The following is a 25,965-nucleotide window of genomic DNA, read 5'->3' as shown; positions in this document are numbered from 1 at the left end:
GTCTTATCCCTTTTGTTCGTCCAGTGCCAAGCCCACTGTTGGCCACAGTACAGCCTTGGTAACTATCATAGTATGTGCTAGATGAACTTTCTAGCTAAGAGTAATCACTTTGATCTTTAACAACTATTTTTCCCCTATTGCAAAAGCCATTCATTCCTTGTTGTTGTAGAAAAGATTAGAAAGTACAGGTTTTAAAAAAATAAAACTATGTTACCCCACAGTTTGAAAGCCACCATTAGCCTCCGGATATATTCTTCTAGGGCATTTTCAATGCATCCATCTCTAGCCACATATGTAGGGAGATGTGTGCTCCTAAGTCCTTTAACTTCCTGTGGTCACTGTTGCTTTCATCAGCCAAACAAAACACCGTGGCCCCCCAGCAACACATCAAGGAAAATCAAGCCTCCTGGAGGAGCTATAATGGGCCTTGGCATCCTAGGAGGAGTAAACATTACAAACTGTGGCAGCCAATGACAGAGTCTTTGGGGCGGTTCCTAGGAGCAGGGGAGGGGCAGCTAACAGGGAGACCTGCCCAAAGCTGCTTGCTTCTTCAGAAGGGGAAACATTTGGCTCATCATAAATGTGTTTGACTTAGGTTATTCCATCTTAGTCAATTTAGGTTTCCCAGTAGTTCTCAAACCAACTCATATCGCTGAAATAAATGACCCAGTCATATTTCAGCTAACCTGCCTAGCAAGAGGCTAAGGTAAGGCCACCTAGGCTCCCAGACAACACAGAGGGAACAATGCCACCCAATGAGTTTAACTCCAGCTAAGCTTAACTGAATATGTGTAATGTTTGACGTCCTAGAAGCCCTCAGAGCTGTTTAATATGTGTGTAGGAAGGCAGGGCAGGGCAGGTGAGCCATAGGACTCTTTCCTGATCAAACCAGATAGACAGGATTTGGCCAGGTAATTTTCATGTTAGTTCACCTCCCAACAACCCCGCACCCCAGGTGAGGTATTTTTCACCTTTTTCAACAGATGGGTTAAGTCAGTTGCCCAGAGGGACACAGCCAGAAGGGGCAGAGCTGGGATTGGAATGAGGATGTTTGGCTAGAGCCTGAACTTTTCCTGTGAACGAGAAAGATAGATGGAAGCATAGCATCACATTGCCGAACTTCAGGGCTGTTCATGGCATGGTCCTGTGTTGTTGTTAGAAAATAATGAAAGAAACAACTAACATGTATTGCATTGTGCTAAAATTCTTAGGTACGTAATCTCATTTACTCCCCTTAACAACCCTATAAAGAAGGTACTATTATTGTCTTGCTTTTGCAGATAAGGGGACTGAGGTACAGAGACTCTGAATGTCTCATCCAAGGTCACACAGCTAGTAAATGGCCAAGCTAGGATTCAAACACAGAGAGTCTCACTCCAAAACCCATGCATTTATGCCCCATGCGATGCTCCTCCTACTTAGAACGGGGGCCAGCAGCTCTTAGCCACTAATTCCAACAGTTCTAAAGCCTCATCCTGGAGCAGGAACAGGGACACGACTATCCTGATAATTAAGGCAGGAGCTCTGGAGTCAGACAGTACTTAGTTCACATCGAACCTTGTGACCTCCTCACCTGGAGGGCTTCGAGCCTCTATGTCTTCATCCCCAAAACAACTTTGGCTGTCTTCTCCTTTCTGCCATTTTCCAGGATTGTGATGTGAACACACAGTGGAACAAAAGTGCCACAACCCAGCCGGGGCTTTCCTATCTCGTGCGTCCAGCACTGCTCCCCCTTTTTCTCACCAATGTCAACAGACCACAGAACTCAGCACCTCCTCAGTGTCCCCAGAAAGAATGCACGCATCCACACGCACAACGGTCACGAAGATTACAAAGCAGGGCTGGGGGAGGGGATCTACAGCCCACAACTCACAGAACACGGCAATTCCATTTTATTCTTCAGTGCTTCTTTCCCGTCAGCCGGACCCATTTGTCTATTACCACCCCACCTCCCCCGCCACCTTTGGCCGGCGGTGACCCAAAGAGAACTTCCCTCTTCTCTGTGTCTTTTCCTCTCACTCTCCCCCACTCACCCCCCTAGACATACACAAATTCCTCTTGGAGCCTTGCCCAGGTTAGATATGTTTCCTATCCAGCACGTCCTTGGGTGCCTCCCGCCAGCTCAGGTGGTTGGTTCAAGTATTTATTCCAAATACTTAAGTGTTGTTCTGCTCTTGCTTGGAATCCTGGTTAATATATTAGCTTCCTTTACCAATGCCCCCCTTTGCTGAAGCTCTTTAGAAAAAGGAAGATCAAGGAAATGTGTAGCCAGATCTGCGGTGCCTTGGGGAGGGGGGGGGCGCGGGAGGGAAGGGAACAGGGGGAGGGTTTAGCTGCCTTTGCCCGCACCGACCTTTCCCCCACTGCCTCCCTTTCGAAAGGTCACTGGTTTCAAAGGTCTTAGCAAGTCTGTCCTGAGCTCCTATTTTTCCATATGTGGGTTTCTAGCTCCTCCTAAACAGCAAGAAGGATTTGTCTCTGGTGAAAGCTGCCAAAGGTGGTGGCTGGAATCTCTGAGAAAGCAATTACCTTGAAGAGCCTTCCCTGGAGAACAGCCTCTTTCTCTTCCAAATTGGAAAATTCTCACTTCATGCCAATTAGTCCAGAGGGCACTTGGAACTCTACCAGCTGAAACCCTAACAACCCTTAAAGGGAAAGTGAGCAAGGAACAAAGGCAACCTTCTGGGCACTGTGGCGGCAGGCAGGTGGCTTTTAAAAGAAAAAGCACAAGATAATAATGAGCTGTTAACCTAGTGGAAAATACTGGAATATAATGTTCAAATCTATCACTGATTAAAGTTAAACACAGGACTTGTTTTCCCCATGTGTATATAGATTTCATTGCCAAGTTCTACACCATCTCCTTTACCTTACAGGTGAAATAGCTCTTCTGAAAAAGACTTAGAACCTCAGAAACCTCCTAAAAGTCATACAATATGTATGAAACTAATTCTGTATGAAACAGCTGAAACTAATTCTAAAAACTGTATTTCACAATAAAACATAATTTTTAAAGAATAAATAAAATAAAATCCATACATAAATGGATAATGTGACCTGCTAAAAGTTAATTATTTATTATATTAATAGAACGGCTGAGGGATGGTTGCAAGTTTCTTTTTAATTCCATTGGCTGTGGGATGCACTAACTGATTTTTTTTTTGAAACAGAGTTACTACCTCTGTTAGGCTTTGCCTAAAACAACACTCACCTCTGTTTGCTTTGCCCAGGTGAACATCAACAATGGACTGGAGTAGTCCAGAGGTGTGCAGACGGGCGGGAGGAAGCTGGCTTGGGTTAACATCTTACCGTGTGTCATCACCAATTGGGTGGCCACTCTTGAGACCCCTTGAAGATGCAAGCACCTGAAGCTTCAATCTGGGGTGAGTTAAAGGGAAAAAGGGAATGTTTGCAGAAACTGACCAGACTCATCACACAGGGTTTGGCCGAAAGGGTGGTGAGAGGGGAGATCTGGTCCCAGGAGAATTCTGTACCTCAGAGGTCTTCAAATTAAGCTACATCATTGATGATGCTATGTAATCCTGGAGAAAGTCACCTGGAATCAGCTTTTCGCTTTTGAGTCTGACCCAGAGTTTGATGGCTGATAAATTCTAACATCAGAAAAGATCAAGTGCCAGCATTGCTTGTAAACATCACAGCAACATATTGCATTCCCCTCGCTGCCCTTTCGCAATGACCACATTTTCTGAGGAACAAACAAACAAGAAAAGATTCCCTAATGCTAACTTATTGTAGATCTGAGCCCCAAAGCATCTGTGTTTTCACTAGATATGATTTACTGTAATCAAAGTATATTCTAACACTACTGTCTTTTGAGTTGGTATTTTGCTTTTCCTTTTTAGACTGGCATTTTGATTTTACAGTATTTTCTCAGTGGTTTCTTTCTCAGAGTTTAACTTGAGCTTCAGCAAATTAAAACAGGCTATTCTTCTAAGAGCAGCGTTAAATGTGTTCCCAGGGAGTTGCCAAATGCCACTTAATTTTGTTTGCAATTCTCTCAAGAGAGCCTTTTAATAGTTCTTGGAGTAGGGGTGGTAAACTGTGGAAATAAGATAAACTGGGAGACCTTGACCATGCCCCAACTCCCTTCTTTTCCTTTACACTTGAGGCAACTAAAATGGAAGTTGGATGTCATGAACCCTAGAGTTTTACTTGGAATTTCCTGCTCCTGACACTAAAGTTGTATTTTGTGTTAGGATCAGGAATAATTAAGAAGACAAACCTAATGACACGGCCTCAAAGTGTATATATATATTTAAAATTTTTATTGGGGAATTGGGGAAGGGGAACAGTGTTGGGGAATTGGGGGAAGGGGAACAGACAAGTTGCTGTCCTTCAATCTTAGTTGTGGAGGGTGCAGCTAGCTCAGCTCCAAGTCCAGTCGCCATCCGGCTGCCTATCGGCAGCTCACGGCTGCTCAGCTCAAGGTGCCGTGTTCAATCTTAGTTGGGGGGGGGCGTAGCTCACCATCCAATGCGGGAGTCAAACCGGAAACCTTGTTGTTAGGAGCACGTGCTCTCACTAGCTGAGCCATCCTGCCACCTGTTGGCAGCTCAGCTCGGGGGCAGCTCACTGGCCCATGTGGGGAATCAAACCGGCGATCCTGTTGCTCAGAGCTCATGCTCTAACCAACTGAGCCACTCAGCCGGCCCCTCAAAGTATATTTGAAACACTTTCCCATGGTAGTGATTCTCAGCTTCTCTGGGTTTGTGAAAAAGAGTATAATAGGGCCGGCTGAGTGGCTCAGTTGGTTAAGAGCTCGCTCAAGAGTTTGAGCTCTGAGCAACAGCGGTTTGAGTCCCGGCCCTAGCTGAGCAACCGCTGAGCTACCAACGGGTGGCAGGATGGCTCAGCTAAAAAAAAAAAAAAGAGTATAACAATGCCATTCCTACTCTCTAGAAACATATTTTACAATAGTTAGAATTAGGTTCGGCTGTACATAGTAGAAAATCCACACCACAGGTGGCTTCAGATTGAACTTGATCTTCAGATGGGGAAATCTTCAAGTTATCACTGGCATCATTTAGAGCTGTCTCAGCTACATGGGAAGGAAAACCTAACTCAAACTGGTTTAAGCAATTTATTGGATCCCAGAAATGCAAAGTTGGAGAATACGTCTCCCTTCACGTGTTATTTGAACCAGGGCTCAAACATGTCCTTGCACGGGGGCTCTGTTTCTCTCCATCATTTGGCTCGGCCTCTTGCCACGTTAGCTTCATTCTCAGGCTTCACAAGGTGCCTCCTCAGGTTTACATCTACCCTGGTTCAAGCCCAGCAGAAACAAGAGGGTGGCAGTTGCTGTTGGTGCCCCAGAGGAATCCCTCTCTCTCTCTCTCTCTCTCTCTCTCTCTCTCTCTCACACACACACACACACACACACGTGTGCACACAACCTATATTTCATGCATGTTTGTATCCCGCCGTCACTCACCATAGTTCTTACACATGGAAGGGGTTCAACCAATGCTTCTAAATGCTTCTTATAATGGGAAACTTTTTGCCAGTACACAACTACAGGACCAGCCAGGTTGACTTGAAGGAGGAACTCTGAGATGCCCCAGAGAGAGCTGTCTTCCATGAGGCCTGTCTGATGACTATCGTCTGCCAGCCCCATGGAGGACAACACTATTTTCAGGTTTCCCAAGGGAGTAGCCTTTACAAACAAAACAAAACTTCCTTTTCCTGTGGAATGGTTAACAGTCACAGCAGACAATGCCGGCTGAGGGCTTACTGTATTGCCCGTCACATTTAATAATCACAACCCTATTATTATCCCCATTTTACAAACGAGGAAGTCGAGGCACAGGTAAGTTGAGCCACTTGCCAAGGGCTACCTGACCCAGGATAGAATTCAGGTAATTGGGCTACAGAGCTGGTTCTTTTGACTTCTGTTTCCTGGTCTTGGAGATACCAAGCATCCTTCCTAAACACTGGTTTCAGGTTTCTTCCTTATTCTCCAAGTCCCTTGCATCCGGCCTCCTCTCCTGGCCATTTTGTGTTACACGTTCCCATAGGATCCTTCCTAGGTCCTCTGTCTTCTCACCGTCTGGACTCTCTCTGGGTAATTTCATTAAAGCCCTTGGGTCCAGCCATCGCTATCATGATTGAATTTGACTACGTATAACGGAAATAGTAACTATACTAGCTTAACCAAATGGGGGCTTGTTTTTCTAGTAAGACTAAAAATACATTATGTGGGGCTGGCACAGCAGCTCTACAGTGTCATTAAGGTCCTAGGGACCCTCCACTTTTTCCCTTCGCCATCCTCACATGCGGTTTCATTCTCATACTCTTTTTGCCTTATGTAACAAGATAGATGCTCTGCCTCTAGCCTCAAGTTCATGGTCAAGGCAGGGTGATGGGGGAAAAAAATGCACGCATGTCTTATCTATCCCTTTGTATCACATTTCCTGGAACTCCTGTCCAGCTACTTCTCCTTCCCTCTCATTGGTCAGAGATGGCCGTTACTAGCAGGTAGGAAGTCAGGGAAGGATCTTGAACTGGGTATACTGTACCCTGGACAAATTAGAGAACCTGATAGAAATAAAATATTTACACACACACACACACACACACACACACACACACACACACACACGGAATATTATTCAGCCATGAGAAAGAAGGAAATCCAGCCATTTGCAACAACATGGATAGATCTTGAGGCCATCATGCTAAGTGAGATAAGTCAGACAGAGAAAGACAAATACTGTATGATCTCACTTATATGTGGCACCTAAAAAAGCTGAACTCATAAAAACAGTAGAACGGTGCTTACCAGGAGCTGGGGGTGGGGGTGGGTTGGAGAGATGTTGTTTAAGGATACAGAATGCAACTAGGAGATTAAAAAGCTCTGGAGATCTAGTGCACAGTCAACAGTACTGCATTATACTTCAAAGCTGCTAAGAGGCTAGATCTTAATTGTTCTCATCACCAAAAAAAAAGATAATTATGTGAGGTGATAGAAGTGTAATTTTTGTAGTTAGCAACACTGCTGTAGTAACCATATGTAATTTATAAATGTATCAAACCAACACATTGTACACTTTAAATTTACACCGTGTTGTAGGTCCATTATTTCTCAATTTTTTTAAAAAAAGAAGAGAATTGATATTGGGCAGGCAATTGACATACGATTTATACATTCAAATCCTCTCCACATAAAGCTTGTTTAAACCTTTCCATTTTCATCCCAACCTCCATCTTAATCCTATCAACCTTTACACTTCTGTGCGCTCTCCATCTACTGAAGCCTGCATCAGGGCTTCACTATTGAGTTTTGGTACCACAGTGCATGGGGCTCCCAGGTCAAGGAGTCCCAGAAACGTCTTCTTCACTCCCTGATCATTTTACCCACTCAAGCACATACGATGTTGGGTCCTCAGCAAGGGAATGAGCCTAGAGAGATACCCTGACCTTTTTGTCAGTCTTGTTAAAGAACGAAGTTCAACTGAGTAAATTTTAAAGATTGTATTGGCTTTATTCAGAGATCCATGGACTGGGGAGCAGCATCTAGTCTATTGGGTTGTCAGAGAAGTCATGATGTATTTTTTGTTTTTCGTTGCAAAAATGTGTCGTGACTTTTCCGACGACCCAATAGCAGATGTATAGGAGCTCCAAAGAGATTTTATAGGCAGAAAGGAGCAGGAACAAGGAAGTTATTGTGGGCATTTGCCAATTGGTGAAGGTAAGGTTACTTTCCTTATATTGAACAAAGGTAAGTCTTAGAGCTGGGTCAAGTACCTTAGACTGAAAGGAGAAGGAGTGATTGATTGGCCGAGGCCTTCCTTTCCTGGGAGAACCCAGCATAGAAACTTAGTGTAAGTTTTGGTTTGCTGACATGGGGTTTAGCAAGAGTGACTCCAACTTGGGCCTAATCTGATTACTGTTAACAGTCTTTACCTTTGTGAACTGCTTAGCTATTATTGCCCCAAGTTATTCCAGGTCAGATTTCTCATTGTAATCTTTGTCTGCCCATTTTTTTAATTTCTAAAAAATTTCTCCAAACTGAAGTTAAGTGGAGCACACTTGTTCGGGACCCAACAGGGGGTCTCGTTGGCCCACCCAGCTTTCAATAGTACTGTATTGAGACCTCTGTTTCAATCCTGTCAATGCTGTTTTATTGATTTCATTTCTAAAGATTCCTACCCTCCTGCTAAAATGAGTGCCTTGACCCCCTCCACCCTGCCTCTCCTCTTATAATTAATCTCATGTTTTTATTAGCATCTGTAAAACCCATGAGGGGAAACTGAGACAGCAAATTCAATAAGGCTTCTGGGATTACTGCTGGTTTTGCAGCGGTCAGTTTACATAGGATACCCATGAAAAAGCCCCCCCCCTCCCGCCAACCACAACATTTATCGTGGCCTGGGGAACAGGCGTAGTCGGTGGATGAGTATCCCAGTTATCATAAAGCCAGTCCTACATAACTAGCAGATGGGGCGTATCAGCTGCTTCATGTAGGGTGTTCACTTGGCATTTACAGGGAGCCAGACAGTCCCCCTTCTCAGATAAACAGATCTTACAGTGGCTTTCATTTAATCCACCAGGCTGGCTGTTTCCTTGAGAATAACCTGTTAGGTGTCTGGACCTTGTGCAGCTTTTAAAGAAGTCAAGTTATTCAGCCAAGTAAATTTGAAGATCTGATTGGCTTTATTGAGTGGTTCCTGAATCCAGCAGCATTCCATCCTGCAAGTAGAGAGGAGCTCCAGAAAAGCTGTACAATATGGCAGGCTTTTTATAGGCAGAAACTGAGGAGGACCAGAAAATTATTCACCAAAGAAAAGAAAGAATTGTTTCAGGGCCTGCCAAGTTGGCTCAGTTGGTTAAGAGCGCGAGCTCTGAGCAACAGAGTCACCAGTTTGATTTCCACATGGGCCAGTGAGCTGTGCCCGAGCTGAGCTGCCGCTGAGCTGCCAATAGGTGGCAGGATGGCTCAGCTGGTGAGAGAACATGCTCCTAACAACAAGGTTGCCAGTTCGACTCCCACATGGGATGGTGGCTACCCCCACCCACAACTAATTGAACACAACACTTTGAGCTGAGCAGCTCGCCTGGACTTGGAGCTGAGCTAGCTGTGCCCTCCACAACTAAGATTGAAGGACAACAACATGGCTGCTCCCCTCCCCCAATTCCCCAATAAAATCTTTAAAAAAAAAAAAGAAAGAAAGAAAGAAAGAATTGTTTCACGCAAGGCTACCTTCCCTTAGGAAAAAGGGAGTGGGTGTGTCTTATCAGGCAGAGTACCTTAGCTTCCAATGCGAAGAAGAGGGCCTCTGTGGCAGATGACCTCATTAGTACTGACAAGAAAATTACAGACTGACTAAGGTTACATTCCTGAAGGTCAAAACTGCAATTAGGTCAGGTATTAAGTTTAGGTTCAGTGACATGGGCTTTAGCACAAGTGACTCCATTTGGGGCCTATGGTCTCTCAACTGTGATTGTTCCATAGTGAATTGTGGGTCCCACATCAACCCAACCATGCTTTTCCACTCCGTAGCATTCCAAATCAAAGATACTGCCCCTATGTTAGTCACTTTTACAATCCGTTTTAGTAAGGGTTCTTCAGGAAACCGATGATACCAACCCACAAAATGAGAGACTCTTCACATTGTACCCCCTGGTTTCAATAGTTTCTTGGTTTTGCCCTTCCCTAACGTGGACCACCTTCGTGGTGACCAGAGGTATTAACTCTCTGTTGTCCCCGCATAATCCTTCCTCTTGGGGGCAGCTTTGGGGCAAGTGGCTGAAGCTCAGACTGATAGAAATCTGAACTTGGTTCAGCACTGCAGTCTGACCCAGAACTCTTTGAATTTCATTTTAGCCATTTCAGATAACAATAACCAAGGCATTGTGTATTTTGCTTTTTTCTTATCATTTGCATTTCATATGCATTCAGTAAGCCAACTCCCTGGGAGTCGCTAATTTTTTACCGTTAATAACTTATCTCGCACAGCTTCTACTCCATACCACACGGCCACCCAGGAATCAAAGGTTCCTTATCGCCTACCCTTTCATTCTTCATCTTCCCAAACCGCGTTTCAGTGGACATGGGCCATTTGAACAAACCCCACATTTTCTGACACCAAAAGAGCTGTTTTAACCCACAGTACTTCTGATACCAAACGTGTATGGGTTTTCCACACCAACAACCAATTCTCTGATTCTCTGCCACCAACGAGGCGCCCTACAATTCAATTCAATTCTGATATTAACTACCCAGAGTTAGCATCAGACTCCACAGGTTTAAGGGCTCAATCCCGCAAGACTGCCCTCACTTCAGACACCAATCCCAAATGAGGTGGCCAGGGCACCCACACTTCTGTCCGACTTGGCTACAAATTCTGGGGTTGCTACAACACCCCCTCTAAGATTCGATAATTAAGTAGAACAACTCACTCAGGAAAGTGCTTTATTTACTATTGCTTTACTATGTTAAAAAATAATAACAGACCCAAATGGAGTTGTTACCGGCCCACCGAGCAGCAACCCCACCACTGAGAAACTTTTAACTTTTCTTTCCTATAGAAATGTTGAATGTTAAGTCTCCTCCCTAGTTTCTTAGTTTCTTAGCCCCTGGCTTTGATTACTCTTCTCATCAGTCTGTGAATCCTAGCCTAGGCTAACGACTGCTCCTAGCCTGAATCCTAGAATTCTCCTATCCCCCTGCTTCTTGATGGCTTTGTAAATCAGTTTCTGAATCCTAAACAATAGAAGTCTCTATTATCTCTAGTAGCTTCAGATAACTACTAGAAAGCCTGTGACTTCCTAATATGCCCCAGGCCAGTAAGCTAATTGCCAAACCCATTCTGGGCCCAGACAATCAATGCCACCTGAATGACAGGCTGAATGGCCACAGGCTTCATGAGAGCTAACAGATTTATTAATCTGTTTTTCCTCATTCAGGGACCTTGGGGATACAGAGACTACCCCAACAAGATTGCCAGTCACAACCAAAGAAGCCAACATGGTCTTCCAGGCGGAGCTCGAGACCCCTTTCTCTCATCTGAGATCAGCTAGGGTGAGAGTTCCGTGAATCTCCCAATAGGCAGGGACAGCTCTATGCCCCTGCCCAGCAGGAAGCAGATACAGAAGATAAGACCTCCTTCCTATCCCTCAGCTTCCCATAGAGATTTTATGGGGATCATGTCTCTCAAGGGTAAAACAAGGCAGGCAGTTAGAGGCAGGCATTGTGTCTCTGCATTCCTGCATGTCCCACAGAGTGTGACCGCCAAGGGGACATCCCCTCTACACCCAAAACTCCCCCTTCGTATTGTCATTACCTACCCCTGCGGGAAAACAAATGGCACAAAATACCCAGCTAGAGCTGACCAGTCACTCGCACCTGTGCAGTACCTCTTGTCAATCACAGGTGCCAATCAAGTGGTCCCACGCCCTCAGGGGAACAGCCCATTCTAGAGAAAGGATAAAAACTCCAAGTCCTGGGAAGTCCACCCTTTTTCCCTTTTCTTCGCTTTTTGGACGCCCTGCTCTTTTGACCGCTTCTTCCCTTTTTGAGCCTTTCTGAGCCTCGCCTTTGCGCGAGGCCTGCTCCAAACTCTTTGGAATGTAATTTCTCTTCTAATAATGGGCCCTTGAGCCATCCTCTACTGCTCCGGCCCACTTCTACTTCTTTGAAATGTACTGTCTCTTCGAATAAACTACTTTTCAGTACTTTACTTCGGCATCTCATTCAACTCTTTGCTCGAGTTGCCAAGGACCTGGACTTTGCGCCGAGAAAGGCCCACTCTCCGACAAGAGTCATTTTGTCCCTACAACAGCAAACCAAAACTTAATTGCAGGATTCAACCTCTCCCAAGAATATGTCCTTTAAACAGTACATCTGAAACTTCCTGATTAGCTAGTAATCTGCATAATACACCCCTGCAGTTCCCTCAACCCCAAAAGATGTCCTGGACTGAAACAATCCTTTCTTTTCTTTTGCTAATACCTTCTTGCCCCACCCTCCTTCTGCCTATAAAAACCTTCTGTTTTGTAGAATCCCTCAGAGTGCCCTTCTAGTTGCTAGATGGGATGCTGCTGGATTCAGAAATCAAGTAATAAAGCCAATTAAATCTTCAAATTTACTCAGTTGAATTAAAAAAAAACAAAACACAAAACTATAAATCACACAACTCAGGACCAGTTAAATGGAAGAAGTGTATAGGGCAAGCTTTGGGAGGAGGAGCCTTGAGCTTCCACGCCCTCTCAGGGCACGCTGCCCTCCCCTTGCCTTCCGGCCATCTCTCCTTTTGGGCAAAATGAACAAACGTGTGTGTGTGTGTGTGTGTGTGTGTGTGTGTGTGTGTGTGTGTGTGTGTGTGTGTGTGTGTGTGTGTGTGTGTGTGCGCGCGCGCGCGCATTGTTCCGAGTTCCGTCCACTGGGAAGGTTTCTCTTCACCACCACCCTTCAGGGCTGTCTCAGAGGAGGGCTTTAGTCTGTAGCTGTCTACTTTCAGGTGATGCACGCAGATCATACAGAACTATCTGTCAACTGAACTTGAGACTGTTCTTCCTCAATCAACTGATGATCATAGGGAATTCCCCATGAAGGCCTGGGTGTGGGTTGAGAGAATGTGATGTAGAAGGAAGAGGGGCCTGGGGCAAGTCTGGGAATTGGTTCCAGGATCTTAGAGCAAGAGATTCACCTCCTCAGGCAGGGATGAGAGGGCTGCCTCTAGGGGCAAAAAAGGGTTTGAGATCCCTAACTTCATTGGCATCTGCCCATATGACCCATCCTAATCTTCAAACTTGCATTCTTTCCCAACCAATACCCTGACTTCCAACAAAAGAGACCCTGTGAGGTTGGGAGCTCAATTTGTGTTGTAAATCAATGCCCAATGGACCCACAAGACTCAGCGACTAGTTATACTCACGACTAGTTATACTCACGGCTAAACTGTTTCCAGCATAGGGTACCCAGCAGGCGCACCACTGATGGAGTCCAGGGGGAGCCAATCCAGGCCTCTCGTGTTCTTCCGTGTCCCAGGGTGGACAGGACGCTCTCTCTCCAATGGTGAACCACAGGGAAAGTGCAGTGCCTCTGCCCGAGGAAGCCTATTTTAGTCTTAGGTCAGAAGGGGCTGGTTATGAATGCATAACCTACTATTAACGCTCTCCCCACATTCTGCAGGAATAGATTTTGTTTGGTTTTCAGGACCTCAGCCCCACACTTGAGGAGGTCGTGTTTCTTTCAGGATCATCATAGAAGCTATCAGATTCCTTATGCAGACTCTGAGCCGCGAATAAACATGTCAAAGTCTCAAACTCATTGTTTTAATTTTAAAGAAATGTCACCATCCTTTGACTAAGCAATGATGCTTTTAGGAATTTGGTACATAAGTTATATAGTACATCCATAAAATGGAATTCTTGCAGCCATTAAAAATGTTACAGAATTTATTGACATGAAAAGGTGTTTCGGACATACTGATATGTGAACAAAGTAGACAGTAAAATAACATAGTAATGATTCCATTTTTTGTAAAAAAAATATATGTATATATAGCAAAAAAAGACTGCCAAGGATATACATTAGAGTGGTACCAGTGCATATATCCCCAGGGAGGGAATATATATATATGGGTGTTTATTTTGTTCTTTGTTTGCCTGTATTTCCCTCCCCACCCCCCACCCCCGCCATAAATCACATAATTTGCTTTTGTAACAAGAAAAAGTTAATGTAGTTCAACACCTTCATTCTGATTAAAACAAATCCATTAAAAAAAAGCCTTAGTTTTTGTCAAAAGCCAAAGTGGTTTCCAAGTTGCCACAGAGGCAGAGTTTGTTCTCTGCGGAAGCTGGCAGAAACCTTCCCAATCACAGCCCACGCCAAGACTCCAGGGGAGAATGGTGCTCCCCATAGCTTCAGGTGCTCGCTCCAGGTTCTGTGCTCCAAGGCCACACAGCTCACCTCCGGCCCCGTCCATCCTATTCTTGCCCAGTCACCAGCCTCATCATCTTCAGAGCCATGGCCCCTTGGTCAGAAGGAACCTAGAGCCAAGCAGTATCTGAGTTAGTGCTCCTGGCTGTTCCTGGGGCTGGGTTTGGGGGCGACATCCTGAAACCTCACTCCTAGGAAGAGTGCCCGCTCTGTGACAGGAACCTGGGAGGACAAAAGCTCTTCTGGGCTCCAACCATGATGGACGGCAGGGGACTAGAGAAGTTGGGGATTAGGAAAAGACCCTTCTCCATTTGGGGCTGATCTGTTGATTTCTTTATATGGGCTGTCTCCACTTACTATGGTACTAGGACCCCAGCCTATTCAAGGAAGAGGGAAGGTTTTGAACATTTTATGGAATTCTCTGTGTAGGAAACATCCCAGGCTGGGAACAGAATAGAAAAATGGCCAAAGAGGGAAGCTAACATCAAAGCAATAAACAAATACAAACAGGCAAATAAGACACTTCGTTTCGGTGGCATCCCCATTTTTGTATTGTAAGGGTTTTTGAGTAATTCCTGTATAAAGTCTCCTTGCCACACACCATTAAAAGGGAGGGACAGAGGCCTCAGTTTCTCCTCCACCAAGACTGGGGTGGAGAGTAAATGGCTCCAAGCTCTGAAATTCCACAGCCCCACAGTGTTCTGTGGCACACCCCTGTCCCTGACTTTCCTGCCAAGCAAGGCCACACAGGCCTGGTGGAATCTACCAAAAGGACATTTAATCAACCGAAGGGGAAGTGGTTGGGGGATGATTGAAATACAGTCTCCAAGAGCTATTTTAAGGCTGCCCCCAACTGATCTCTTGTTCTTTCTGTGACAATCCAAGAGGAAATGGGCCTGAACTCCAGCTCACCAGTGAGGAAGCAAGCATGTGATTACCAACTGCCTCCTTTGCCTCCTACCTGCCTTCACAAGGACCCCTCTGTATTAATAAAGTCTTGTGCTCTAAGATACAATGTGTCACAGCTCAGCATTGAAGGTACTCTGACACTCAGAGCCATGACAAAATGCCCTTGTAACCCTGTGTTCTGCTGCCTTGTTCATTCTCTCTTCAGATCACTTTTCTTTTTTTAATTAAATCTATTGAGGTGACAATGGTTAGTAAAATTATATAGGTTTCAAGTGTACAATTCTATAATGCATTATGTATATATCACGTTGTGTGTTCACCACCCAGAGTCAGTTCCCCTTCCATCACCATATATTTGACCCCCCTTTATCTTCTTCTACCATTGACTCTCCCCCCTTATCCTCTGGGAACCACTAAACTATTGTCTGTATCTATAAGATTTTTTCTTGAGAGGAAGTGGGCTACCTCTTCCTTCCGGTTTCTTAAAGGAAGTTGTTGTCTTCTTCCTCATTGCTCATTCATTTGCTCCTTTTCCATGCTGATTTTTGAGCCTGCCATTCATTGAAAATCCTTGCACAATCACCGACGATATCAGTGTACCCAAATCACTGCTTACATTTCAGTCCTTTATCTGAGTTGTCAGCAGCATTGGACATCACTGGCCCCTCTCTACTTTGAGGATGCCACATGTCCCTGGGTTCCTCCCTACTTATTTGGCCGCTTCTTTCCCAGGTCTCATTTGTGGGTCCTTCTTTTGCCTCAAATCTCTTAAATACTGGTGTACCCGGGGCCCTGTCCCTGGCCTTTTCCATATTTGACTCCCAAATCTCTGTCTCCAAGGACAAACATTTGACACCAGATTCACATATACACAGTTCATGTATCCACTTGCCTATGGACATCCCACCTCGCTGTTCTACAGGGAAACAGTCACCCGGTCCTGCCCATTCTCCCTTCTGACACCTCATCAAATCCCCCCACTTTTATGGATTACCATAAAAGCCTCTTAGATTGGCTCTGCCCCAGTCTTGTCCCTTCTAGACTGTTATTTCTTAGACAACCTAGAAATTGCATTCCTTTGCTTAAAAACCCCTCAATGGTAGCCCTATTGTTTTCAGGGTAGGTTGGAGGTCCTTAAGGTGATCTCAAAGTCTCCCTTCCCAGTCTCATCGCTCCCCAGTGTCCCTCCTGAGGTCTCGGTTGTCTGAAGGCTCCTCAGGACCTGCACACGCTAACATTCTTGCTTTCATACCTTCTCCTCTTCACTTAGTTAACTCCTGCCCATCATTTAGGGTCCCCTTCCCTGGGTCAACTCCCATCTTAGCATTTCTCACTCCATGTCATTAGCCTCTCTTTGCCTATCTACTCCTCTGGCCTATGAGCTCCTTGAGGACAGAGATGGTGCACCGTCCATCTGTGTACTCTCAGTACCTGGCACGGTGACCAGCAGTCACGGGACACTCAAATGTTTGTTCAACAAATCGAGGAAACAAAAGAGAAACTTTGGTTTCTCTTAAAGCGTTCTGTATCTTCATTTCTGGGACGTTCTTAAGAGAAAATGAAAGGTCAGAGAGGTTAAGAATACACTGCCTGTGGTTAGACAACTAATAAATATTATGAGACCAGGTCTTCCAGATATCTCAACTTCCCTTCCTCTGTATCGAGGTTTCTCAACCTTGACACAACTGACCTTTGGGGCTGGACAGTTCCTTATTGCTGGTGCTGTCCTGTGTATGGTGGACTATTTACCAGGATCCCTGGCCTCTACCCACTAGATACCAGCAGCACCCTCCCCCAAGCTAAGACAACCAAAAATGTCTCCAGAGATTGCCAGAGTCCCCTGGGGGCAAAATTGAACCTGGTTAAGAACCACTAATGACTCTAAGCAATGGCCTGTGGAAAGGAGACTTTGTCCACAGCCTCCCTCCACCCCCCCCCCCCCCCCCCAATCTCTCAACACTTCCTCAGCCATCCAGGTAAACACACTTTGTGCTTCCTGTGCCAACAGAGCTTGCAGACCAATCACCTTAGGCCCACTGTCCGGCCAGATGGCTGTCCCTCAGCCCCTTCTCTATGGAGATTCTGTCCTGGGCATATTGGAACCAAGGGGGACGGGCAGCCAAGGCCAGGGGGCACCTTAATGTCCCTCCAAACTAATACCTGACAGGAAACCACAATCCTGCGAAGAAGAGAGCCTGCATTTAAGTGGCCAAACCGAAGCGTAACGGAGAGGGAAGCACCTGGGCCCTTCTGCCTCCTGGCAACTTTCTCCTTTTGGCAACTTGGCAGGGGCATGCGTGTGCGTAGTGGCTTCAGCCCTCCACCGTCTCCATCGGCCCATGGAAAGCCACTCAACCCACATACAAAAGGGAAAATAGTGAGCTCCCTTTGCAAAGACGGGAGTGCGAGAGCCTCGCTGTCCATTTTTGCAGGCAACGTCTCTTCCAAACTGAAGTTCTAGAGCCACCTGGAGCCACCACTGCTTGAAGACACTGCCCCATCATGCACTGGCAACTCAGCTTTACAGAGCACCAAGTTTTGGTTTTCACTCTCTGAAAATGTCAAGGAACGACAATTTCTCCCTTCTCCCCCTAGGACAAACTGTTCCTTTAGGACAAACTGTTCAGAGGCACGTAATATTCAATTCATTTCAACTGAAGAGAAAAGGACAGAGAGTCGAAGCGTAATTCTCTCAGGAGGATTTAACTTTTTTAAATGAGAATTTCTAGACTGAAAGGAATGAAGTGCTTATGGCAGAATTTTGTGAAAGACCTCAAAATATTCCCTAGCCTAAAGCCCTTCCTGTAAGACCAAACCAGGCAGTGCACCCATGTGTTATCAACCGCCTGTGGCTTCCCTGTCAGAATGATTGACAGTCCGGAACGGAAGTTGTCTCTCTCACCATGTGTCCAGCTCTGAGAATCCAGTAGAAAGCCAGGTTCTTGTGGCACTTGACAAAGGCAGACGTTTCAGAAGATTCGGGGTCACTGTACAGAGGCTTCCATTTTAGCTGATTGAATTTGGGCAGCTCTGTCCACTTCAGTTTCCGCACCCAGGCCTCCTGACCTGGCAAGAGGGACGGAGAAGGGCCCAGCATTAACCACTGAGTAGAGTAGAGACAAAGTGTTTCCCAAAGTGTAACGTGCATACAACTAACCCTTGTAACAATGCAAATTCTGATTCAGTAGGTCTGGGTGGGGCCTGAGATTCTGGGTTTCCCATAAGCCCCCCGTGAGACCCAGGAGAAACCTAAGCTGTGAAGCCTGACTACTCTTTGCCTCTCACTGTCCCATGGCCACATGCTCTGTAGGAAGGGAACTGGGGAGCTCTGGAGGTGACAGGGCCATCAGGAGGAATGAGAGGTCTCAGGGTTAGGAGACGGACTCGTGCATCACCCAGGCAGTTTGTGGAAGAAACGCAGAAACTTTTCATGTTGTCTTTAGTGCCCTTGGCTGACAAGTCACAAAAAAAAATTCAATTTTGTTGACTTTGAGAAACACACCACACCCACCAGACCATGTGCCTTCATTCATGCCTGTTCTGAGAGCCTGCCTCTGCGCCTCTACCTGGCCCTCAAGAAACCAGGAGTGGGCACATGGTGCCCGCCAGTGTGACAGGAACTCCACGAAGACCATTTCTCCTGGGTCCTCAGTTTCACAGAGCCATTAGGGTTGAGTCTTAATTCGCCTTGAAGTGCTTACCATCTACTGTGAGATTACACAGAAACAAGGATTTCCCTGAATTACATAGTCCATTTGCCCAATGGTCAGGAAAATGTCTTCTTTTGTATTTTTGTGGAGGAGGGGTAGGTATTGTTCTTTTCTTTAATTATACTTAAGGGCCTTGAAAGCTGGATGGGCCCACGCTTCTCTTAGTGGGGGATTAAGGCTTCAGGCAGCTCTACCCTCTTTAAAAAGTCAATGTCAGGGGTGGATGGATATAACAGGAAATGGCCTTCCTCCCAGCATTTCAAGGTCGCAAACCCACGACTGCCACATCTGAGGCCAGTTCCCTTCCTGCTCAGCCCATCACACTGCCACCATGTGCCCCTCTGAGTGGGTTCCTACCCATGGTGTCCACAATGAGATCAAGCTGTCCGTTATACACAGTCACGTTGACCCCGGCTTCCAGCAGCTCATCCACAATGCTGATGACCGGCTTCATGAAATCCTCTTCCATGTTCAGGAAGACGTCGTTAGCCTGGCCTGCAAAGAAGGAAGGAGAAAGAGGCAGCAGCTTGGAATCTCAGCAGCCCGCTGCTGGCCAGCCCCACTGTAGCCTACGCCATCACCGGCCACTCACGGCAGCCCAGCTCCAGGTCGAGCTGTTGTTCACCATCTTAGCTATAGAAGGCGCAGCGTCACTGGCCCTCATGTGGGATCCGAACTGGGGCCCTGTTGCTCAGAGCTGGCGTCCCAAACCAGCTCTTAACCAACACGCCACTCGGCTAGCCCAGCACCAGCATTTTTAATGAGGAACTGAAACCTAGAAAAGGCCAGTGCTCAAGGAAACTGGGAGGCTTGGAAAATACTCAACTAGGCGGGTCCTCTCAGGGAACAACCTGTACTTCTAGGCCAGTGTTCGTCTTCCTCCTTTCCTAAGTAATACCAGGGCCAAGTTTTAAGTGCTGAACAAGTGGGGCTACCCTAGTCACACACCAAGTCACACCCAGACCAATTCAGAGCCAGCCCTCCGGAAAGCCCTGTGGAGGACTAGCCCTAAGCAAGAGATGAGATGGTTAGCACAGCATTCACACTGGATTCCTGACCACCATCACCATCATCATAATACTGAACAACAAGAACAGTAGCAGCTACCATTTATTTTTATTTGACAGTCACTGAGCTAAGTAAGCACTTTACAAGCAACATCCCATTTTGTCTTCATCGTTACCCTGGGGGAGGTAAGGAGTCTTAACGTGTGCAATGGTTAAAGAAAATGAGGCTCAGAGAGGCTAAGAAACATGCCCAGAGTGAAACAGCTAGTCAGTGGCAAGCTGGGATATGAACGCACGCCTGGCTGACTCCAACGTATGTAAGCTTAACCACAAACTGGAACTCATGACTCTTTGGGGGGTACTGGCCGAGGACACTTTGTCCTTCCCAGATCAGACATAGACACATGTGGAGCCAAAGACAATTTTCTCTGTTAGTCATCATCTGCAAACATGTAGTCACCTGGCCCATCCAGCCACACGGGGCAGGGAGGGAGGGTTGCTATCAGCAGAGAAGCTGGGGCTGGCAAACGCCATCATGAAGATCAAATGAGGGAGCTGAGCTGAAAACATGTGCTCTCAGGAGTCTGAGCTGGACCTTTCTCCCATGATGCTCACCGTTTCTTCTCAGCATCATGACAGCTCCCCATAGTTGTTCCAATCCCTTACAGCTCTGATACCACATTCTTTTTATTTGATCGAATTAACTTTTCCCCTTCATTTCTAGAAAACTCTAAGAGGTGAGGGGAAAATGAAGACACCAGCTCTAGGATGAGTCCTCTGGTGACTATAGGTTGGGAGGATGGCCCGTGTTCCCTGAGGAAGCCCAGGCTGCTGAGTCTTAGCTTCTCAGCATCTGTCAAGGGCCCACCCTAGAAAAACCTCCAGATCGTAACTTTGGGGTATTTCAGACACAAATGAAACCCTCCTCAGCGTGGAGTGTTTCCTCTCCAGGAGCATGGGTGTTTCACTTGCTCAAGGCCTCTCTATAGGACTAAACAGGGACTTAAGTAAGATTTGCACTTGGCCTTGGTCTCTGAGGACTCCAGTATTTCCTCACTATGGCCTCCAGGCCAGAATACAGTAGACCCCTGGACCACATCCAGAATCAGGAGGCCTGGGGAGGCCGGCCAGAGAGAACTGCTCAAACCTGTCTAAAACGACCTTTGTCTGGAAGTCACACCTGTAACCAAGTGGCCTTGGGCATGGCTTTTTTAAATCTCCATTTGTTACTATGGAAAACTTCAAACCGATATAAAAGCAAAGAGAAGATTATCATGACCCTCATGTCCCCTCACCTGGCTTCAACAATTACCCCATCCTAACCGATCGTTTCCGTTCTCTCCCCACCATCCCCTTATTCTGAACCAAACTTGGCACATTATTTAATATCTCTATATTTCTTTGCTCATCTATACAATGTGGATAACACTGTTCTACCCGCAATGTACTATCACCACCACCGAAACCCATTCTACAAATTCAAGCCTTTGAACTTGCACCTTTCTTTGCCCTCCAACTCTACACATGGCCCTTAATTAGGTCACGTAAATTACCTCCCCAGGAGCAATCCTCAGGAATAATTTTGAGCTTCTTTCTGATGGGACCGTTCATGAGCTGATTTAAGGAGTCCTGATGTAGGTGTCTCACGTGGCGTTGCAAAAGATGAACTAAATAAAAGAAACTGGTACACGGTGAGTCCAAAGGAGTGGAAATGAGACAGGAGGACATCTTTTCCAAGCTGCTGGGGGATGCTGTGCATAAGGGGGATGGGGGTGGAGGGCTTTCAGCTGGAAAATGTCACCTGGCTTCACCTCAAAGGGAGGAAGAAAGTCAGAAACATGTTGAAAGTGGAGAGCACTTATTAGTCTTGATCACTGCATTTTATGTATTGTGGGGCCCCTGAGATTATCCAGCATGGCCAAAGGAAGTCAGCTGAGAAGTAGAATCCAGAGGATTCCTGCAGCCTTTATGTGACTCTTCCAGAGGGGGGATGTCAGCATGTGGCCCCTGCAGGGAAGCTGTGACAGCTAAAGACAACCCAGTCCAGCCTGCAGGGGGACTGGCATTGTAACCCGGCTTGCGGGAACTGGTTTCCGAACTTCAAAAACACTGGGCTAAGTAAAAGAAGCCAGATGTTGAAAAGGCTACCTATTGCACGATGCCATTTCTATGAAAGGCTCTGAAAAGGCAAGTCTGGAGACGCTGAGAGCAGATTAGTGGTTGCCTGGGGCTGGGAGTGGGAATGAGAATCAACTGCAAACAGACATGCGGCAATCTTTCTGGGGGGGATGGATATGTTCTAGAACTGGGTTGTGGTGAGGATTGCATAACTCTGTGAATGTACGAAACACCATGGACTTACACTTAAAATGGATCAATTTTATGGTATGTAAATTATACATCAATAAAGCTTTTTAGTCCGGGGACAGGTGGTTACTAGACTTATTGTGGTGGTTGCTCTGTAAGGTATACAAATGTTGAATCACTGTGTTGTACGCCTGATACTAATATTGAATGTCAACTATACTTTAAAAAAAAAAAGTAAGTAAATACATAAGCAAATAAAATAAAGTTTTTAAAAGAAATTGGTTTCATGTCGTACAGAGGCTGAGACACAGCCTGGTAACTTCGAGGTTCACTCACCTAGGTGGCTCTGGGTGAATTCCAGGCTCAACTTCATTGCAGACTTGGGAGCAATTTTAGTTAAGATGTTGTAGAAGTTCACCCCATCTGTGTTCTGAAACATAGAAGTATGTTTTGGCTGTTGGTTTTATTTGTCCATTATCAAAGTTGCAAAACGGAAAGGTACTTGGCCCTTCATCTTATCCAAGGGCAGTGTAATCTTTGTAAATCTGCTCGGACCAGAAAGAAATGCAGCTCTACAGGTTCAGAGACCAGCGGAGTCAGCCCAGGCTCCTGGGGGTAGCGAGCAGATCATATGAGTGGAGCTCAGATGCTGCAGGAGACAACCATGGGCTTGTGTGTTAACTGACAGGCAGAACAAGCTGCAGAGAGTCCCACACACTCAAATCCTCAGCCCCTGCGTTCTTCCCTCTGGCTCACAAGCATCAGAATGCTGCTTGCCAAGAATCCAAACACTCGCCTTTGCAAGGCATATTGTTTCTTATGGGATCCGTACAGTCAGTCAAGGCACGAGCAAGTCTTGCAGGCGTGGGTGGCCTTCTGACCCCGTCAGTGCTCAGAGCCGTCAGATTTATCATTTAGTGTGGTTTTGGGGGAGTTTCAAGATAGACCCCAATTCTGACACCACCGCCCAGGGGCCCTTCATCCAAGAGAAAAATCCAACGGGGCTGGCCTCCGAGCATGTCCTCTTACCTGTTCAATGATCGTTTCTGCTTTTCCCCACAGCTGGGTAGCCGTTTTGTAGAGCCCCTTGTTTACAGCATCCAGGACTTGCTCTGCGACCTGAGACACCTCTGCCAGACCTTGGTCATCAAGAAGAGACTGGAATGCAAACCAAGAACACAAAGGCCAGTTTTGTTTAGGAACACACATCTGGCGTTGCTATGGTTAGGGATGGGTAACACAAAGAATGGAAAGTAGAAAGGGGAGTTTATATACGAAAGCATCTTATTTACAAGTCACGTATTTATTATGAAAGAAATACAGCCAAATGTGAGCTGAGTCCCGATGGTGGGGATATGGGTGTTCACAGTGCTCTGTCAACTTTTCTGCGTATTTGAAAATTTGTATAATAGAATGTTGGGGGATTTAAAAAAGTGTTCCTTGGACCTGGAGAAATGGGATAACTGTGCTGATGTTTCTTTACATTTGTCCCAAGGCCAGCTGTTGCTTAGGGTCTCCAATTTGATGTGGACTAAGCGCCCCTAGGGAGCAGGGTCAACCGCACGGGCACACTCAGCTAGCTTTATCCTTCCCGAGGTCAGAGCCAAAAGAGGTCAGCTGGGCTGCTGACCACGGAGGGTGCAGAGGTGAGGCCCCACCTACTTACCACACTGTACAGGTAAGGTCCCCAGGAGAGCACCGAATCTAAAGGAAACCACATATGTACAAAATAAGTCTGTCATGACTCTGTCCTCCCAAAGGAAAATGTAACTAGCCTCCCTCCCAAAGCAGAAAGAGACAGAAGCCAGAAACCTGGTGGCTTTGGAGCAGAAGGCTCCTTCCCTCACCAGTGCCCAGGCAGGAAACAAGCTAATGTCTCAGTGGCTGGGAGGTGGCACAAGGGTGTGGGGACATATCTGTTGACTCGGGGCTAATGGCACGTTAATGTGGCCTGATACTGGCCCAGTGAGTGAGTCACAGCCAGTGATGGCATCTCCACAGGCAGGCAGTGCTGGTGCTGCGAGGAGCTTATCTGTAGACTTCGAGGCTTTTTGACAGCTTAAAATATTTCTCCGCCCTCACATTTCGGCTCTGCTTCCTGCTTACGCCTCCAATTTGGGGACACTACTTCTGCCAAGAAGCTAATTAAGGAAGAAGACTAATGATTTTGTAATTCAAGCGTCTGTGGCTATACTGCCAATCAATTAATTTCCATTCCACAAATATACTAAGAATTTACTAAGGGCCTGAAGCCAGTAAGGAGATTTATAAGATATAAATACGTCTGCCCTCAAAGAGAATAGCTGGGCTTGGTTTAGACAAGTTCACAATTACCACGGACCCAGGTTAGGCCAGCGCCATTGGGACATGTGCCAGCCAACATGGTATCAAGGATCACAAGTTACAAAGTACATTTGAACATATCGCTCCTTTGCTTAAAAAAGCATGCTTGGTACCCTTGGGCCAAGCATCTCAAAGTATGTTTCTTTTTTCTTTTTTTTTTTAAATTTTATTGGGGAACAGCCATGGTCATTGGTTACACATTGTTTTCATGCTACAATGGCATAGTTGACTCTTTTAAGGAGGGTGCAGCTGACAGTGGCCCATGCGGGTATCAAACCGGCAACCTTGGTGTTATCAGCACCTCGCTCTACCCAACTGAGCTAACCGGTCACCCCCATCAACATATGTTTCAAATAACCTCGGTTCTGCAGGATTTTAATCTAGGCCTTAAAAGAAAAACTAATTCTTTGGTGAAATATCGTTGGGGTTATGCAAAATATAACACCTATCTTTACTGCGGGACGTCTCAGAGCCTCTGACCGTGCTTGTGAAACCCTGAGGAGGTGGAGCCTGTGTTTAGCCCTTCCAAAACATATTTGACTCCGGAGCCCTTTGTATAGCACCTCATTGGACTGGTATTTTTGAGTACACCCTGAGAGGTGCAGGCACACCAGGTCCTCCTGAACCTAGCTCCCCACTTCCCTCTCCAGTTAACCTTTAAGCCCGTGCCTTCGTTTCTTAAATACAGAATTGCCTGTAATTCTCCAGTGCATCCCATTCCCTGCTTGATTTAGACCAGAGGCTGCAAATTTTTTCTGTAAAAAGGGATAAATAGTAAATATTCTTGGCTTTGCAGTCTGGCCTGGCCTCTGTCGCAACTACTCCACTTTGTTGTTGCAGCCTCCAAATATGTAAAAAAAATGGGCGTGACTATGTCCCTGTAAAACCTTATTTACCAAAGCAGCTGACAAGGCACACTTGACTTATAGGCCACGGCCTGCTAACCTCTGATGTAAACCTGAGATGTCCAGCAAAACCTTCGGCCATGATGGAAACGCTCTAGATCTGGGTAGTCCAAAACAATAGTCAGTAGCCACATGTGACTATGGGGCACTTGAAATCTGCATAGTGCAGTTGAAAGATTGAAATTTGTATTGTATTTTAATTATTTTAAATTTAAATAGTCACATGTGGCTATGGCTACCATATTGAACTGTGCAGTTCTCCTAGAAGACATGTCTGTATATATTTCCTCGCACCTAACACGATACCTACTACCGAGCAAGCCATTAAGACCTGTTCATTAAAATTAACAGTGCCTCTCCCTCAAAAAGGGAGTACTTCTGGGATGGAGGGGTGATACTTCAAGTGGATCTGGAAGGAGGGAGTAAGACCTGGGTAAAAAAGTTTCACAAGGGGAAGTGGGTCACAGTAAGGTGAAAAAGATTTTGGGCAGGATGAGTAACACCTGAAAAGCCATGAGGTGAAACTCACTGGTCTTCTGGGGGCAGTGTAGTGTAATGGGTAAGTTCATGGATTCCAATACCTGCTGCCTGGATTTGAGTCCTGGCTTTAGCTGTGCAACTCTAAAAAAAATTGCTTAACATCTCTGAGTCTGTTTCATCATCTCCAAAATCGGGATAATAATAGCATTCATCCCATGGAGCTGTTGTTAAGGAGTAAATGAACACATGCCAAGCGTGTAGTGTTGTGACGAAACTGTGATGAGACCCCAGCAGGAAGCGTGAAGGCGAGTGCTGAAATTTTGAGTGAGGCATCTGGCAAGAAACCTGCTGGGCTCTCATGCCTCTCTGATCAAGGCATCTGTAGCTTCGTGATGTCCTAG

General features: G+C 46.0%; 1 protein-coding gene across 1 annotated transcript in view; it reads right to left on the bottom strand.

The window, feature by feature from the left end:
* Positions 1-13,282: 13,282 nt before the first annotated feature.
* SCPEP1 (serine carboxypeptidase 1) overlaps positions 13,283-25,965 on the bottom strand; it is a 28,711-nt gene continuing 16,028 nt past the window's right edge. Inside the window, exons 7-13 of the mRNA XM_019636769.1 lie at positions 23,503-23,540; positions 22,866-22,994; positions 22,173-22,266; positions 21,083-21,196; positions 18,880-19,017; positions 17,715-17,878; positions 13,283-14,013 (exon numbers count right to left, since the gene is read on the bottom strand). Of these exons, the coding sequence (XP_019492314.1) occupies positions 13,951-14,013; positions 17,715-17,878; positions 18,880-19,017; positions 21,083-21,196; positions 22,173-22,266; positions 22,866-22,994; positions 23,503-23,540 (740 nt within the window). The 3' untranslated portion in view covers positions 13,283-13,950. The remainder of the gene's footprint in view (positions 14,014-17,714; positions 17,879-18,879; positions 19,018-21,082; positions 21,197-22,172; positions 22,267-22,865; positions 22,995-23,502; positions 23,541-25,965) is intronic.

Source organism: Hipposideros armiger, unplaced genomic scaffold (assembly GCF_001890085.2).
Source record: "Hipposideros armiger isolate ML-2016 unplaced genomic scaffold, ASM189008v1 scaffold_29, whole genome shotgun sequence".
Lineage (NCBI taxonomy): Eukaryota > Metazoa > Chordata > Mammalia > Chiroptera > Hipposideridae > Hipposideros > Hipposideros armiger.
Note: the sequence above shows the minus strand (reverse complement) of the source record. Positions and strands in the feature narration are given on the sequence as shown.